At 53.4% G+C, this 16,705-nt stretch overlaps 1 protein-coding gene across 22 annotated transcripts in view; it reads left to right on the top strand.

The window, feature by feature from the left end:
- The window catches only part of DYSF (dysferlin), a 200,235-nt gene that overhangs the window by 94,542 nt on the left and 88,988 nt on the right, over window positions 1-16,705 (top strand). For all 22 annotated transcript variants that reach the window (XM_084766036.1, XM_084766029.1, XM_084766046.1 and 19 more), the window contains 6 exons: window positions 2,087-2,218; window positions 2,302-2,468; window positions 3,507-3,621; window positions 3,825-3,930; window positions 4,198-4,340; window positions 6,261-6,434. In XM_084766036.1, coding sequence (XP_084622162.1) covers window positions 2,087-2,218; window positions 2,302-2,468; window positions 3,507-3,621; window positions 3,825-3,930; window positions 4,198-4,340; window positions 6,261-6,434 — 837 coding nt within the window. The remainder of the gene's footprint in view (window positions 1-2,086; window positions 2,219-2,301; window positions 2,469-3,506; window positions 3,622-3,824; window positions 3,931-4,197; window positions 4,341-6,260; window positions 6,435-16,705) is intronic.

Genomic DNA, 16,705 nt, shown 5'->3' with positions numbered 1-16,705 from the left:
TTTTTTTTTTCGAGGCAGTGTTTCTCTGTGTAGCTTTGGCTGTCCTGGCTGTCCCTTTGTAGACCAGACTGGCCTCGAACTTAAAGAGATCTGCTTGCCTCTGCCTCCCTGAGTGCTGGGATTACAGGCGTGCACCACCACACTCAGTTCCCAAGTTGCTTTTGGTTATGGTGTTTCATCACAGGAATAGTAAGCCTGACTAAGACAGCCAAGTCAGAGATAATCAGTACACTGGAAGATTGGCCTTTCAGAGGGGGAAGACCTCAGGGCGTGCATGCGTGCGTGCGTGCGTGCGTGCGTGCGTGCGTGCGTGCGTGCATACATGCGTGTGTGCTGCACGTGGAAACATGACCTTCCCACCTGTTCCTGGCCCATCTGCGGCACACTCTTTGTTTGATCCTAACATCAAGTTCTGTCCTCAGATTGTCCTCATGGGCTGCCCCTCTCCTTGTGTGTGTGGGAGGCAGTGTGGGGATGGGCTGGCAGGGCAGTGGGAGGTGAGCGTGGAGGCAGGCTGTATGCAAGCCTGGTAGACTCAGGAGCACCTCTGCCTCTGTTCTGACCTCTTGGCTCTGAAGCCTCCAGGAGAACGTGGCCTGAAAATGTTCCCTGATTCCAAGCAAAGGGGTACAAAAAAAAAAAAAAAGAAAGAAAGAAAGAAAGAAAAAAGAAAAGAAAGACGGGGGTGGGGGAGAGAGAGAGAGAGAGAGAGAGAGAGAGAGAGAGAGAGAGAGAGAGAGAGAGAAAATTGTTTCTCGAAGTCTTCCCCACTGAGTTCATGAGCCTGCCAGTAGCTCCTGAGCAAGCGCTGCAAAAATGTTGGCAGCGGGCAGAGACCAAGCAAACACTGGTGTTCCTTAACTTAAACCCAAGCTGGAAAAAGTGAGCACCAGCAAAGGAGAGGAACCCCAAACTAGACATTTCTTTATTTGCTGTTGCTATTTTGGGTTGGGCAGGCTGGCCCTGTCTGGGGGAGGTTGGTGGTGGGGAGCTCGAGGTGGAGGAGGGAAGGGGGGGACGCAGGCGTTCCTGTCATGTCCCAAGGGCTGGTGGCTTGGAGGGTAAAGGACAGTTAGCCACCCTGAGCTGGGGAACAGCCGAAGTGAACACCACAGGGAGTTCCTGGGGACCGGTGGGGGGTAAGAGGTGCCACCACATTTGACCGAGGAACGCCTGTGAGGAGATGAGGCAAGGAATGGAGGAGGGCCAACCAACCATGGTCGGTGTCACCTCCCAAGCCTTCTGTCAGCATGGGCTCTACCTCCAGGGGTCTAGGCCTTCCCCAGACTCCCAGTGAGGTATCTCTCACCATGCTGTCTCTTCAAGGGAGCAGGGTGGAGGGAGGAACTCCGCTCCCCAAGGCCGAATCTGACCTTTGGTTTCAGTCAAATGGTGAAGTAATCGTAGGGAACACATATATGTTTTTAAATGTTGGGTTGTTGTGGTTATCCCGCTTGGCAGAGCTTCTGAAAGCCTTCGGGATAAAAACCAGCTGAGCAGCAAAGAGTGGTTAGCATGCTGATAAGCGCTTGAGATTGTGGGGACATTAGATGCGACGTTCACGTCCGGCCAAAGCATGGAGCTCTGAAGAGATGAAACGAAGCGTCTTTAGTTGCTCCTCTTCTGGAGCTGGGTCGCTGCTTGGCTAAGGTGGTGCTGTCCAGCGCGGCTGCCACGTATAACTGTTTCAATTAGTCGACATCAAATAAAATGAAAACTGCATTTCCCTTGGTTGCACCAGCCACTTCTCAGATGGCTTGTGGCTGCCCTGTTGGGCCATGCAGATGCGAACCATTTCCAAGTTTCCTCAGATGACAGAAGTAAGAAGACGACAGTGGCAGTGGTGGGGGGGGGGGAAGGGGATGTTAGAGACCCTATTGCAAACATGACCCCATCTATAAAGAGGTCTTACATGGTTGCTGTGGGCTTCTTTAATGAAAAGAATTCTTGGGAGAAAAACTTCTTGGTTATGTATCCTATTTCTGTGACATTTGGTGTAGTACCCCAACAGAGTACGCCTGACTGGGTATTGAGCTGGTATGCCCAGGCCTGACAGAAAAACATGTTTTTTTTTTCCTTATCCCAGTATCCTATGGAAGGTGTGCCTGGGGCCCGGATGCCTGTGCAGATCCGGGTCAAGCTCTGGTTTGGGCTCTCTGTGGATGAGAAAGAATTCAATCAGTTTGCCGAGGGGAAGCTCTCCGTCTTTGCGGAAACAGTGAGTGAGCGCATCCTCGCCTCCTGGCCCTTGAGTCCTGAAGCTCTGTGACCTCTCACCTCTCCTCCTCCTTTGGTTTGCAGTATGAGAACCAGACAAAGCTGGCGCTGGTCGGGAACTGGGGCACGACGGGCCTCACCTATCCCAAGTTTTCTGACGTCACAGGCAAGATCAAACTGCCAAAGGATAGCTTCCGCCCTTCAGCTGGCTGGGCCTGGGCAGGAGACTGGTTCGTGTGTCCAGAGAAGACGTGAGTGGTGGTTCCCACAGTAGGGGAGGGCTAGGCAGGATGTCTAACCATTGGTCCTCCTTCTTCCCAGCCCTTCCTCCTAAGTCCAAAGTCCTGAGCTCTGTGGATCCTTCTGCCTGCTCCCTGTTAGACCCTCCTGGGCTTACCAGGGATGACTTACCCAGAAACAAAGTGCTATTATGTGTCTGGGGATGTCTCAGTGGCAAAGCACTTTGTCACACAAGCATGAAGACTTGATGAGTTCAGTTCCTTGGAACCCATTTTAAAGCCCAGTGTGGTGCCTGTCTAGTAATCCTCTGAGGAGATGGGAGCAGTGACAGGAGAAACCCCTGAGGCCTCTGGGCCAGCTGACCTGGCATACTCAGCAGTAAAACAACCAAGAGACCTTGCCTCAAAGAGATGGATGGTGACAACTCACACTCAAGATTGTCCTCTGACCTCCACACACACGCCATAGTATGTGTGTGCACCCTCGCATCACGCCTGCATCCACTGTGTGCACGCATCTGCACGTATTCATACATGTACAGAGTTCTTTCTTATTAAGCGTACGTTGAAGTTGGTACTCAGTCATGTGCCTTGTTCTCTGCCATACAGCAGACAGTGGCCTCTCACTGCACATACATGGCCACTCCTGTACCAGGCAGCTCACTTGCTCCCCGAATAGTCCCACTTCCTGCAGTCCTTCTGTGCTGCCCCAGGCACTTTCTCCTCTCTTCTATAGCTGAGGGACCTTTAGTAACTTTTTAAAGCTTGAAGAGTAACACAGAACCAAGGATTAAGTCTTCACTGTACAGCTTGATAATATTTTTGTTGTGTTACTTGTTGGGCTTTGGTGCTTCCTATCGGTCTCCGTTTTCTTCTTTTATATCGGGTGACACGTACTGTGTTTGTGACCGTCCCTTCCTGTTCTGGGCCTCCCTTTCACTCTGTCCCAGTCTCTCTGTGCTGCCCCTCCATCTGTGTAGGGAGGTGGGCAGCGCAGTTGGGATGAGGTATGATGCTGTCCTGTGACCCTGTCACTGTCCTCCCCAATAGCCTGCTCCATGATGCTGATGCTGGTCATCTGAGCTTTGTGGAGGAGGTTTTTGAGAACCAGACCCGGCTACCCGGAGGCCAGTGGATTTATATGAGTGACAACTACACTGACGTGGTAAGGGGTGCTCCAGGTGGGTAGTGTGTCCCTTCTCTGGGGTCCTGGACGCCCATGAAAAGCCTGTGATTCAGAAGACTGGGTATTTTCTCCCCTCCTTCCTACTTGCCGAGATGATTGTTCTGTGCTGTAGAGGGATGGTGACCTCGAAGTATGTGGGTGCCCAGTCTGTATCATCTCACGCTTGCCTATTGTGTCTCTAGAATGGGGAGAAGGTTCTTCCGAAGGATGATATTGAATGCCCACTGGGCTGGAAGTGGGAAGATGAAGAATGGTCCACAGACCTCAATCGGGCTGTTGATGAGCAAGGTGGGAACACACAATGCCTGGGTTCCCACTCCAGACAGATCCTGAGTGTGCCAACGAGGCAGTCAAAGGCCCCAGGCAGTTGTCCGGCTTTTATTGGGTTATTCACCTGGGGAACTTTCTGAACATGCCTCCATTTCAAGCTACCAGTTAGGCCCAGAGTTTTTAGCTGTTCAAGGTCTGGCCATGCCACTCAAAGAGAGATTAGCTTACAAGAGAGATGGGGATTTGGTGACAATGGCTAACAGGTTTTCTCTCCACCCCCCCTAGGCTGGGAGTACAGCATCACTATACCCCCGGACCGAAAGCCAAAACACTGGGTCCCTGTTGAGAAGATGTATTACACCCACAGGCGTCGGCGCTGGGTCCGACTGCGCAGGAGGGACCTCAGCCAGATGGAGGCACTGAAGAGGGTGAGCCAATGGGAGGTGGATGGGAATGGATCTTCCAGATGGAAAAGGCCAGTGGAATAGGGTAGACATGTGTGTTAACAGTCATGTGGGTGTACATGCAGCGTGCGAGGCACACAAGACCTTTTTTAGTTACTGCTCTGTTGCTGTGGTAGAACATGGTGACCAAGGCAACTTATGGAGGGAGAGTTTATTTGGGCTTACGGTTTCAGAGGGCTAGAGTCTATCATGGTTGGAGGCACAGGTGCAACCAGCAGGCATAGCAGCCGGAACAGGAAGCCCAGAGCTCACATCTTGAAACCTAAGCATGAGGCGGAGAGAGAGAAAAAACAAAAAACAAAAAACAAAAAACAAAAAACAGGAAGTGGTGGGAGGAATTTAATTTCAAAGCCCGCCCCCAGTGACATAGTTTCTCTAGCAAGGCTGAACCACCTAACCCTCCCCCAAACAAGCAGTGCCATCAGTTGGGGACCAAGCATTCAAATGCCATGGGGACATTCTCGTTCAAAACAGCACAAGACCCAGTGCCATGAGACCCAGCGACCGGTCGCACCCAGATCAGTTTGGCATACATACGTACACATCACACTGAAAATATGCGTCACACTTTACACAGAGATCACGCCCCCACAATACAGACCACACGTGAGCCATGTACATCACACCAGCCCCCACAGATCACACCTGATGCTCACAGATCCCCCACGAACAAATAGAACAGATACAGATGTCTGGGACCTCAGGGATTCACCTGTGTACAGTCCCAGAATGCTCAAGGATGTCAAAGGAAGAGTCATGTGTTTGGCTTCTCAGAGGGAGATGCCACGATATGGAGGCTGTGTTCTTGGCAGGCAAGGTTGTGGCCCAGCAGGGATTCCTTGAACCTCACAGATATTCCTCACCTGGAGGCAGGGGATGGGGTCTCCACCCTCTGTGCTGTCTGGTGCTGGCTGTTGTTAGTGGTGAGCTGGGTCCAGAGCCCACACACTTCAGGCTGCCAGTGATAGGCCACAGTGCCAGTGTGTTGGCTAGTAAAGGACCAGGAAAGAGGCATCGGTGTTCCTCTGAGCATGCCACGGAACACAGGACAGGCCCACAGTACTTCCTTGTGAGCACACATGACTACATGCACTTGTTCCAGAGTCTGGGGGATGTCCAGTCTTGGCTCCTGCCTTCCCAGCATCCTCTTGACAGCCACCTTGCATTTCGAAAACACATTTGGGTTTTGGTAGCAGAACTAGGCCTCTCCCACTCAAAGTGCAGTCTTTGGGGGACCCAGCTTTCTTCTTCCTTTGAGCGGGACCTCTTGAGAGGGATGTCTGTGGTCTGAGGAGAGGTAAGTGTTTTGGACAGGCTGCTGTGAGCCAGGCTGACAACTCCTCTCTGTGGAGGACATGCAGTTGTTAGAGGTGTGGGCTTTGCTTGGGGGCCCAGATTGAGTTGATATCCAACAGCAGTGCTATGCCACCCTCTCACAGAGCCCCGGGGCCAGGCACTTCCAGGCTTCCTGTGGGAAAGGGTCCCTTTAGAGAAGAGGTGAGGGACCCTCTCACAGTTGGCCTAGGTCCACATCTTGGTGAGAGGTAGTCTGACCTTGGGCAGCAGGCTCTTGGTTTTGCCTCTGAACTGTAGACCTGTTTCTGTGTTTAGAAGCTGGGGTGTGAAGGAGAAAAAGGAAATGACAAGGAAAGCTTGGATCTGGCCAGTCCACCCCTAGTTCAAACAAACAGCCTCAAAGGCCAGTGCCTAGCTCTGCTGTTGTCGGCCTTCCCGGCTACCCCGTGGCCAAGAGCCTCCTTTCCCTCCTGGGCTTCCTGCTCAAGGCTGCTCAAAGCCACCTTCTTCCAGGGGGCTCTTCCAGGCTTACCCCCCCTTGGAAGCCTGCCCTGTCTCTCCCTCTCAGTTTCCTCCTCTCTCCTGCAGCACAGGCAGGCAGAGGCTGAAGGCGAGGGCTGGGAGTACGCCTCTCTCTTTGGCTGGAAGTTTCACCTGGAGTACCGCAAGACAGATGCCTTCCGCCGCCGCCGCTGGCGCCGCCGAATGGAGCCCCTGGAGAAGACCGGGCCTGCAGCTGTGTTTGCCCTTGAGGGGGCCCTGGTAACATCGGGTTGCATCTGGCTGGGCTTGGGTGGGGTACAGCTTGCCTTTCCAAGGCTGATGTGGGCCAGGCGTGGAGCCCCCAGGGTCATGGCTTTTAGATGGAACATTGGCCAGCCATCCTGGGCGTTGGTCCCTGTGGGGTGGCATGTTGGGAGAGTGAACAGCATTCTGGGTGTCTTCCTAAAATAAGACAGCTTCTTCCTTGACACTGGAAGACCCACTGCTTCCCTGAATTTGAAGATGAGAGCAGAGAGGGAGGTGGCCTAGGCCTTTGAATGGCTCACCAGACCGGGAAGCCAAGGGACCTGGAGCTTCCTGCAGAGATGATGGGCTGGCTTAGATGGGAGAAACCTGGGAGTGGCTGGAGAGGCCTGGTGACCCTGGCATATCCTTCACTGGACACAGTTCTGCCCAGGCAGACTTTGTTAGGGTTTTGGCGAGACACATACCCGGGAAAGGGAAACCCTGGATGGCTACCTTTTCCCCCACAAGGCATCTTCCATAGTTAGTAGTACCGGGGTTGGCTCAAGTTACTCAAGAAGTGAGTAATGAGCCCCGGGAAGTGATGAGGGCAATCGGAGCAGGCATGCTTGGGGGCTGGTGTACAGCCTGTTCTCTGTTCTGCTGGTCTAGGGACTCCTGGAGACAGGATGAAAGGCCTGAACGAAACCACCGCTTCTGAAAAACAGCCAGTATTATGTGTGCGATCTTTGTGGTTGCTCTGGGGTGTGAACCTGGGAAGCAGGTCTCATTAACTTTTACACACAGGGTTGTCTGCAGCAGTGTATAGGAGCGCGAGGGCTGCTGTAAGTAAGGCCTGTGAGAGTCTCATGGACTTAGGATGTGATGAGTGGAAACAGACAATGAGGTGGAAGCCAGTAGTGTCCCCAAAAGGGCTGGCTAGAGAGGCCCTCCATCTCAGTAGTGCGGTCGAAGGAATCCTCTGGAGGCCAGGTAGCCGACTTGTAGAGAGAATTTGCTAGTTCCAGACAAAGCCTGGGAGAGAAACAGAGTCATCCTCAGCCCAAACAGTTGTCAGCCAGGACAGGAGCAAATCAGACAGATCTGCTGGTTTCAGGTGGGTGTGGCTGTCTTTGTCCTGTGTTGGGCTGGTTTGGGCACTTGGCAGTCCTGTGGCTGAGGCTCAGAGTCGGGGAGGAAGAGCTTGAGGAAGGCCCAGCAAGTACTGAAGGACTCGAATTCGTTCCCATTAGGCTGGGAAGATGGCTCAGTAAATAGTAGACTGCAAGGGTCTGAGTGTGATCCCCAGTGCCCACATTAAGCAGCTGGGTGTGGCGGCGTGTGCTGGTACTCCCAGTATCAGGGAGGCAGAGGCAGGAGAATTCCTGGGGCTCTCTGGCCATCTGGCTTAGCCTAACCGTTGAGATGCAGGTTCCAGCAAGAGACAGTCTCAGAAAACAATCTGGACACTACAGAGAGGCTCCATTCACATGGGCTGATGAACACGGGGCGGTAAAGGGGGGCTTTGGGCCTCACTTGTCTGGAAAGTGCTCTGGAGAGGAGCCAGGAATTAGGTGGCAGGAAATTGAGGTTTTTAGGGCTGGTTTTCTTCTCGGTAGCAACGATGGTGCTGGTGGCAGGAGACATACCCCATCTTGATAGCCACAGCTAGACAAAGATATACTGCCCAGAGTACCTGAACTCTGGGAAGGAAATGGCCATAGTCAGTTGTGTGCCTGCACCAGGCCCTGTGCCTGGGGTGATGGGTGGCGGGCTCTGGATGAAAACATGGAGGCTCTGTGATTGTGACACCACTAGGCTTGATAGAGGAACTTCTGAAGAGGAAAAGAAACTAGAAGAGTGGTAAGCAGAGAGTTCCAGAAGGCAGGTCCAGGACTCTTATGGGTGCGTACCAGGGAGCTGAAGGAACGGGGAGCCTAGGTGATCTCTGGATAGAGCAGGCATTGGGGACCATGAATAAAGTAGCTATGGGAAGTAACTGAGGGAGATAACATCCCATCAGAAGATCCAGGGATGAGGTGACCACGTCAGGAAGGAGCTGTGGGACCAAAGGTGGTATTCAGAGAGGCAGAGGGACACACAGGGCTGTCAGAGGCTCAGCAATATAGATAAGAAGGGAACAGAGAGTGCTAGACCACAGGGCGAGGCAGGAGTTGCTGTGAATTAATTCACTGTTGACTCTGGCAAGTCTGACGTCGCTCATTCATTCATTCGTGTAGTTGTGTGAGGAAAGCAGAGCCAGTGGCTGCCCGCCAGGAGGCCAGGGCAGGGAAGCTGCAGGAGTTGGGATTGAGTGTCAGCTGGGAGGGACAGGACACGCAGCCAGAGGTGACCAGAGATACATGCATGAAGGCAGGTGCTGGGGCAGAGTGGGACTTGGAGAAGGAAGGCCAACAAGGCCAGGAGACATGGCCCTAAGATTCTTAATGTGATAACTGGGAAGGATGGGTCAGGTTGCTAATGAAATTTCCCAGAAGCACAGACACAGTCTGTTGTTTATGGGAGAGCATGCCATAGGAGAATCGCTGAAGTCAGACTTCAAATGGACAGACACAGGAGGGCTGATGGACTTAAAAAAAAAAAGATTTATTTATTATGTATATAATGTTCTGCCTACATGCAGGCCAGAAGAGGGCGTCAGATCCCATCATAGATGGTTGTGAGCCACCATGTGGTTGCTGAGAATTGAACTCAGGACCTCGGGAGGAGCAGATGGTGCTCTTAACCATTGAGTCATCTCTCCAGGCCGGGTTGATAGATTTTGATGCTTTTGTGATTAGATTAGGATGCATGGAAGGAGCCAGCCCCAGAAGCTCTCTCTCTGCATCCCCAGGGAACATGACTGCCAGAGAATCTGGGGGAGATGGCCTGTGATGGCTAGAATGAATCTCAGTGCCTTAAGGAGTTTGGTGTCTGGACGAAGCTGTCACCCTTTTCTGTATAACTGCCTGGGTCACTTTGTACCTGAGCACATGGAACCCTCTCAGCCCCAGCACGGGCTCATGATCACACCTATTACTCCCTTTCTGTAGTCACCGTCATGTGCTTTCCAGCCTGGTCAAAGAACGGGCCAGGCTTCCTTCTCTTAGCTTATTGACCTTGCCCTAGAACGTTCTGGTGTCTTGGCCCTGGGGACTGGGACTCTCATGCTTACTCCACATCACGGGACAGATTTTTCTGGTGTTCTGTTACTGGGACCCCAACGGCTGGTCCCTGATGTCTGGCTGGTACCCGCCCTGCACTCGGTGTAAGTGTGATGGAATGACAGGCTTGAAGGGTGCCCTGGATCCTTCTGCTTCTGCCTCCCACGCCTCTGGGGCTCTGCTACGACGCCACTCGTGGAAGAGATCACATCTCAGCAGTACTGGAAGGATTAGCAGTGACTGTGCAGGCGAATGAGCGCAGAAATCAACCAAGGACCTGTCACAATGCCGGCTCAGAGGCATTGTGGGGTCCTGCGCATCTTTACACTTGACAAGGTCTTAAGGGCTGCTACTGCGGCTGCTGCTGCTGGCTCCAGGGCCACCCTTAAGTACCAAGGACAGACGATAGACTGTGTTGGCCTCTACTTAGATGCTTTTCTGAGGGAGGCTGGTTGTGTGACCAGAGTCATGGAGAGTGAGGTGAGATAAGATAGCTTGTTCTGGTGCCCTTCGGTGGATCTTGATGCTCAAGGCTTGGTCCACGGGGGGAGATCCTGTGTGATTGAGGAGAGATATTCATGTGTGAGTTCAAATAAACCTGCTGCCCTTCTGTATCTTTGCTGCTCTATAGTTATTCCAGAGTGAATCATGACAGAAAGAGGATGCTTAAAGGAGGTTAGAGAGATCTTGAAAGGGCCAGAGGAGGACTGTGGGTGGGGTTAAGGGAACCTCCTGGGAATCTGAGGGGTTTGAATGTCTGGGCCCCAGGACCGGGCCTGGTTATGCTTTGCCTTCTGCCGCCCCTCCCCTGGCCTGTGCATCCTCGGCAGGGCTGGGCCTGGCCTGCCAGCTCCCTCTGGAAATCGTCTCCTTGGAAGGCAGGCCCTGTCTGCTCGTTAGCACCAGCAGCCGGGGCCAAGCCTGGCTCCCTTCTCAGAGCGGGAGGCCCTGGCTCAGTCGGCTAAGCGTCTGCTGTCTCCATCCCGCGCATTATTTTATTTTCGTATTATTCTTTTTCCAGCTAATATCCTGGCATTCCCAAAGACACCGGGTTTCATAATCTTCCTGGCGTTCCCAGGGAGCTGGGAATCGGAGTACAAAGCCGCTATTATAACGCGCGTTCCATCAGCCTCCTCCTTACCCCACACCCCTCGCTGCCGCCACAGCCACCACCACCCGGCTCCCACCCAGTCACCCCCTCCTGACGCCACCAGCCTCTCTGGGAACTCTGGTGACGGCTGTTGGGGATGAGCTCACGGAATCTATCCTGTCGCCCTTGCCCTAGGCCTGCCTTCCAGGCACAAGGATTTTTCCAAGCCCTGCCTCTGCACTTGGCTTTGCAAGAGGGGCAAGGTTTCCTGAGCTGCAGAGGCAGCCTGGCTGGGAGGGAGGGAGGAGACAGGCCTGAAGCGTGTGCTGGTGGCCTTGGTACCTTCTAGAGCTGAGAAAGACTTCCATATTCAAAGGTGCATGTGAGCCTTGCATCTGCAGGAGCCTGGGGACACTGGATGCGTCTCTCTGTGTCCCTGTCCCTGTCCCTGTCCCTGTCCCTGCCTCTGTCCCTGCCTCTGTCTCTGTGAGTGTTCTCCTGCCCTTTGGCAGGCCTGATCCTTGTGTCTGTGTGATGGTTAAATTCTGGTGTCAGGCCCCTGGCATCATCTGCTCCTCTAGGGCATCCACGCCCCCAAGAAAGAATTACTAAATCTTGGGCAACCACGTATCATGAGTTAGGAAGGTAGGTTTCCATGTTGTCCTATATGCTGACATTAGCCCATTTTACAGCTGGGGCAGACTGGGGCAAACTGGGGCTGTGAACCCAGCTCCTATCCTATCTTTAAATTCTTTTCTAAAGCAACCAGAATAAGAAGACGCAGTTCCTGTCGCACTGTGTGGTGCAGCTATGGGGTACTGATGTCATTACAGATGATATTACTGTATCTGTCCTAGAACCTCCCCTAGGGTAGACAGTTGTCCTCTGTTCTCTCCTCAGGCATTTTCTGACTCTTGGCCAGGCCCCCCAACTGCTACTTCCCCCTTTGCTTTCACTAGGGCAGAGTGTATATCTCTCCTGCCCCATCCAGGGCTCTTTGGGGTGGCCCTAGGGAGAGAAGATCTGAAGTGTCAGGAGCCTGGCACGTGGCTAGCATCCTTGGTTATCCTTGATCCTTGTATTTCAGACAGGCACCACAGTTCTTGGGGCAGCCAGTGTGATAAATCCATCTCTCCACTCAGGGAGGCAACCCCCATGCCCCCCCCCCCGGGAAACCTGCAGTAGGTCGGCATAGACCAAAGTCATGAGAACTCTTAGAGACAGGTGTCACCACCCCGGGCCACTGGCAGGGAAGGGCACTTAGGAGTTGGAAGGGGGCTGGGAAGGGGGTTAAGGAAAGGCCGGTGCCAGTGTGAAGTAACTCAAGACTTGAGCTGGCTGGAAATGAGGTTCCACGAGGCTTGGCTAGGGTGGGGCCATCTCTGGACCTGGATGAAGCCATGCTGTGTGCCTGGTATCCCAGCCCAGTTCCCAGATCTGTCCCCCTTGAGCGAGGCATCCTACAGAGATTTGCCTTCTGAGTAGCTATGGCTGGGGGGGTGACTGAGTTATTGGAGGACCACTCTGTGTATCAGTCTCCAGGTTTCTTTCTTGAGGTATGGTTTTACGTATACCAGACTAGCCCTGATCTCACTATGTAGCCTAGGTTGACCTTGAACTTTCAATCTTCCCCTCCTCCTCAATGCTGGGATGACAGGTGTGCACCACCCTTTAAGGTTTTATACAGTGCTGCCAAGTGAACCCAGGGCCTTGCACATGCCAGCCAGGCTCTCTGGCTATGGGCTCCTGACCATCTGGATCAAGCACTTGTTCCCTATGTGGCATTGTGCTGACTGGAGCTTCAGGGCTTGTACCCCATTCACACGGAGGTCTCCCCATCCCTCCTGTTTCCCTGCAAGAGAGGACAGTTTGCTTAAGCCCCCTAAATGTATGGGTCATGTATCTGTCTTGCTCCGACTTGAGTTTTAGGATGTCGAGTCCCCGAGTGTGTGCGCCTGCACAGTTGGAGCCCCTGAGTATGATGTCACACATGAGGTTCAGTGTTTCTCTATCCCCTGACCTTTTTTTTTTTTTTTTTAAATCTGTCCTGGGACATTATTAACAGTCATTCTAAGAAAACAGATGTGAAGAATCCCGGTCACTTCCAGGCAAAGTGGGACAGACACTTGTTGAAAATTCTTGAGGCAGCTGGCACAGGAAAGAACCTGCCCTACGCATGTGCACGGAGGGAACGCTTGGGAGGATAGTCACCCTGAACCAGCCCACACGTGGCTCTGTGCTTTCTCCAGGTTCCCTGGTGCCCTCCCAGCAACGCAGGGCGCTCAGGCAAAGGCTTCAGTAAAGACTTTAGCGGCTGATGGTTCCAAATTCTGGTTCCAGCTGCAAATTGAATGGGGTTGCACTCTTGTCTGCTATTCTACTTAAGACCTGATTGGGAAGGGAGGTCTCCAGTCCACTCCTGCCTTTAAAGAGTTTTCATGCCTTGGCCCGGCCTGCCGTCTTGTGTGGGGCTTCTGGGTAAGTGGTGGCAATCGGGGTGGTGCCTGGGGTCCTGGGTGTGACTTCTGGCTCTAGCCTGGCACTCAGCCCTCTGTAAGTCACTCCAGATTTGCTTTAGGTGGCTCTGAACTGATGGTCTCTGGAAGAGAGACCCTCGTCTCATTAGGTAATCCACAGTTTGAGTGCAGGGAAGAGACAAACCTCTCTGTGCCTTGGATTTCTCACCCACAGGATGGGGAAGATAATGACAGAGCAAAACATTAATCTCCCTTCACACGGCAGGGTGGACACGCTGTGGCTCTGGTGGCCTGTTTTGGCAAGTAAACTTCTCTTGGCACCTAGCCAAAGTCACTTCTGAATGGCCTGTCACCATATTGTACCCTGAGGGCCATTGATTACATCTGTGATTAGATCCTGTAGAGGCCACAGTGGGAAAGGTGTGGCCTCCCTGGCTGCTTGTGGATGTCCCACATGTCCTGCCCTAGGACACGCACCACAAGGTGCCTGTGGCCACTGACACTGTTTATAGATGATGTCGTCTAACCAGCCCTAGGAGGCAGGCTCCGTTAGGAACCCAGTCTGAAGAGAGCTTGTTTCAGCTGGACTGCCTTTAGATGGGAACCAAAGACAACTGTCCATCACCATGTTGTTCCGATGTCCCTACAAAGCTGCTGATGAGGAGAGAGGGAAGACAGTGAAGATTTAGAGGGTCATCTGAGGGTTGTGCTGCCAGCTTTCCAGAGAAGGCCAAACCTGTGTCCCCAGTTCAGGCTTGGAGCACATGCTGATTTCTGCGGGACAATTCCCAGATGTGTGTGGACTTTTCCTTCCTTCCTTCCTTCCTTCCTTCCTTCCTTCCTTCCTTCTTTTCTTTTCTTTTCATTATTTATTTTTTTTTAAAGCGTTTTAACACAGAGTCTGACTGAAAACCTACACTGTAACTCAAGGCTGCCCTAGAACTCCTGCTCGTTCATGCCTCAGACTCCCAAATGCCAGGGCTACAGGCATGCGCCACCACCTCTGTCTTGAAATATAATTTGTTAAGTCGTAAATGTAGACACTTTCCCCTTTGTCTAACCACTACCTTGCAGAGTCCCGCATCTGCAACCGACTCTGTGGGCCGTGGAACAGCTCCAGTGCTTGCCACATGGGCTCTCTGGTCCTATTCACATGAATAGAGGAGGAGGAGGAGGAGGAGGAAGAAGAGGAGGAGGAATGGGTGATGCTTTGTTCCTGCTAGTAGGGTCCTTCCTAGCTCTGGCTCCTGTGGTGGGAGTGGTCCTCCCTGGGAGGAGGAAGAGGGCAGCCACTGGTGCTGGGCTGCATCTCTCTGCTTGGATCAGGCCGATGCAGGGAAGGTTCCTGGGGCCTCTTCGATGGTCCTAAGATACCTCTGAGGCCTTGCTGACTCCTCCCCCGCTGGGAGGCACTGCCTCTAGCCTTCTAAGCTCTGCCTACCTCTAGCTATCCATACTTTCTCCCTCCCACCTGCCGACATGGATGCGGACAGAGTCCTCCGGGATATGGGTCACTCAGGGCTCCCCTTTGAGGCTGGAGCAATCTTCCTGGTGGGTGGTGTGTAGCTCAGAAGGAACCTCAAACATGCTGTTGGGCCTTTTCTAGGTCCCCATCTCATCTGGATAATGGGGGGGGTCCTTTTTGTAAGACATGTCTCCCCAGAACCTTCCCATCTCCTTTTGGTTGAAGGAATTCGATAGAGGTCAGGCCTGGCCAGGCCCAGCTAGACTTGGCTTCATCTCAGGAGGTATTTGGGGGCACTCCATAGCATCGCTGAGGCCCAGTTTCTCTTCCTTACTGCCTCAGGCTCCTTCAGGGATCCGTGGCCTCCTGCCGGGCAGCAGTGGGTTGGAGGCCCGCCCAGCCTTCCCCCCTCCCCCGCACCCAGAGGGAGGCACAGGATCCCATACACAGCTTGCCCTAGGACACAGTGTGTGGCCACAGACGGCATGGCTGCCAGCCCCAGCCTCGGAGTCTCCGCATGAGCTATGGAGTGAAGAATGTGACTGTGGGAAACCCAATGCCCTAGGCCAGTAGGGCTGGGCAGGCGTGAGTGTGAGGGGCTCATGGGCAGAGACCCCAGCAGTGGCATCCTATGAAGCCAGAGTGACTACAGAACTCCACTAGGCACCCCCACCCCAGTTTTTCCCACCTGCCGCCTCACCTCAGCCCTTCGTCCCTGCAGCCACCCCCCCCTGACCGCCCCCCCCCCCAGTTATTCCATTCCTATCCCAGGGAGCCTTCCCAAAAGGGAGGCTCCAAAAGTCCCCCTCTGCCCTTTCAACACACAGAGCAGCCTGTTGGTTACAAAGACGGCCTGGGGGGGTTCCTCCTTTGGCAGAGTCTGACCCTGGCCTCCTGAGGTGGGGGGAGCACTGCTGGCCACACGGTTAACTACCTCCTGCTTGAGGTCTTTGGTCCCTGAACTGCCCCGTTATTGCCCAAGGCAAGGGCACCAATGGGGGTTTCCTTCCCTGGAGTCAGCTCTAGGCCAGATACAAGGCTGAGGATGTGTGATAAAAGGCCATGCATGCCTTTCCTGCTTCCCTTCAGAAGACAAACTGGCTAGGTCGGGAGCTGCTGAAAGCCAGCAGCCAAAAGAGCACCCCCTGCTCCACAATGACGTAGATGAAGGAGGATCTTAAGTTCCCACAGCAGAGAGGATGTGCAGAGTGGCAAGGGCAGCCAGTGCAAAGGCCCTGTGTTGGACAGAGAAAAGCGGATGCCAGGCTAGAGGGGAGGAAGTGGAGGTTTGGGGTGAGGAATTGCTTAACCCAGGACTGGAGAAGTGACACGGTTAAATAGACACACTAAATGCCAGGTACCTACTAAGGGCTATGGGCCTGTCATCTGGTTTAATTGTCTGCTAATGTTTCTAAATGAGGGGTACTGCCCCTCCCTTCCATGACATCTGATGGTGCCTGGAGACATGTTGGCAGCCGTAACTAAGTGGGGTGTTACTGATATCTAGCTAGATCACTAGGGCTGCTTCAAACATGCTTAGGGTGCTAGTGGCCTCACCACTGGAGATGTCTCAGTGTGGAGTGCTCACAAGACCAAAGTTAAACACCTGCGTGTCTCACAGGTGAGAACCAGGGTCTCAGGAACTCGCCCTTGGCCATGCCAGCTGCCTTTCCACAATCTACAGAGCTTGCCTTCCTGCTTCATTGTAGCTGTGTGCAGCCTGGGCATGGTCCTCAGTGAGCGTCACCACCTAGAACACGGACCTTCGCCCCGCGGCAGCCCAATGTAGACTTTATTCTGCACATGCTGAGAGTTCTTCTTCCTTTGTGTGAACCCTGGTTTCTGTCCTCTGACTTGAAAGTTTTTGGGGTCCAGCTCTGGGGATGGTCCCTGGATTTGGGTACTATCCAGTGATGATGGTGAAGGCAGGCAGTTGCCTGTTGTCTGACTGGTGCCAGCGTTGCCATGCTCCCTTTCACAAGCTGACATAGTTGGTGTCTGTCTGGGCTCCTTCCCTCAGTTTAGCTCTGAGAATCGCTTCAGCCCTAGTCTTCCCTCAGAAGGAGGGTCCTTTCAGGGAGGGTGGGCCTTGTCTTAGGTTAGATACACTG

Source organism: Acomys minous (genome assembly GCF_964271855.1).
Source record: "Acomys minous genome assembly, chromosome: 17".
Classification (NCBI taxonomy): domain Eukaryota; kingdom Metazoa; phylum Chordata; class Mammalia; order Rodentia; family Muridae; genus Acomys; species Acomys minous.
This window is presented reverse-complemented; position numbering and strand designations above follow the sequence as displayed.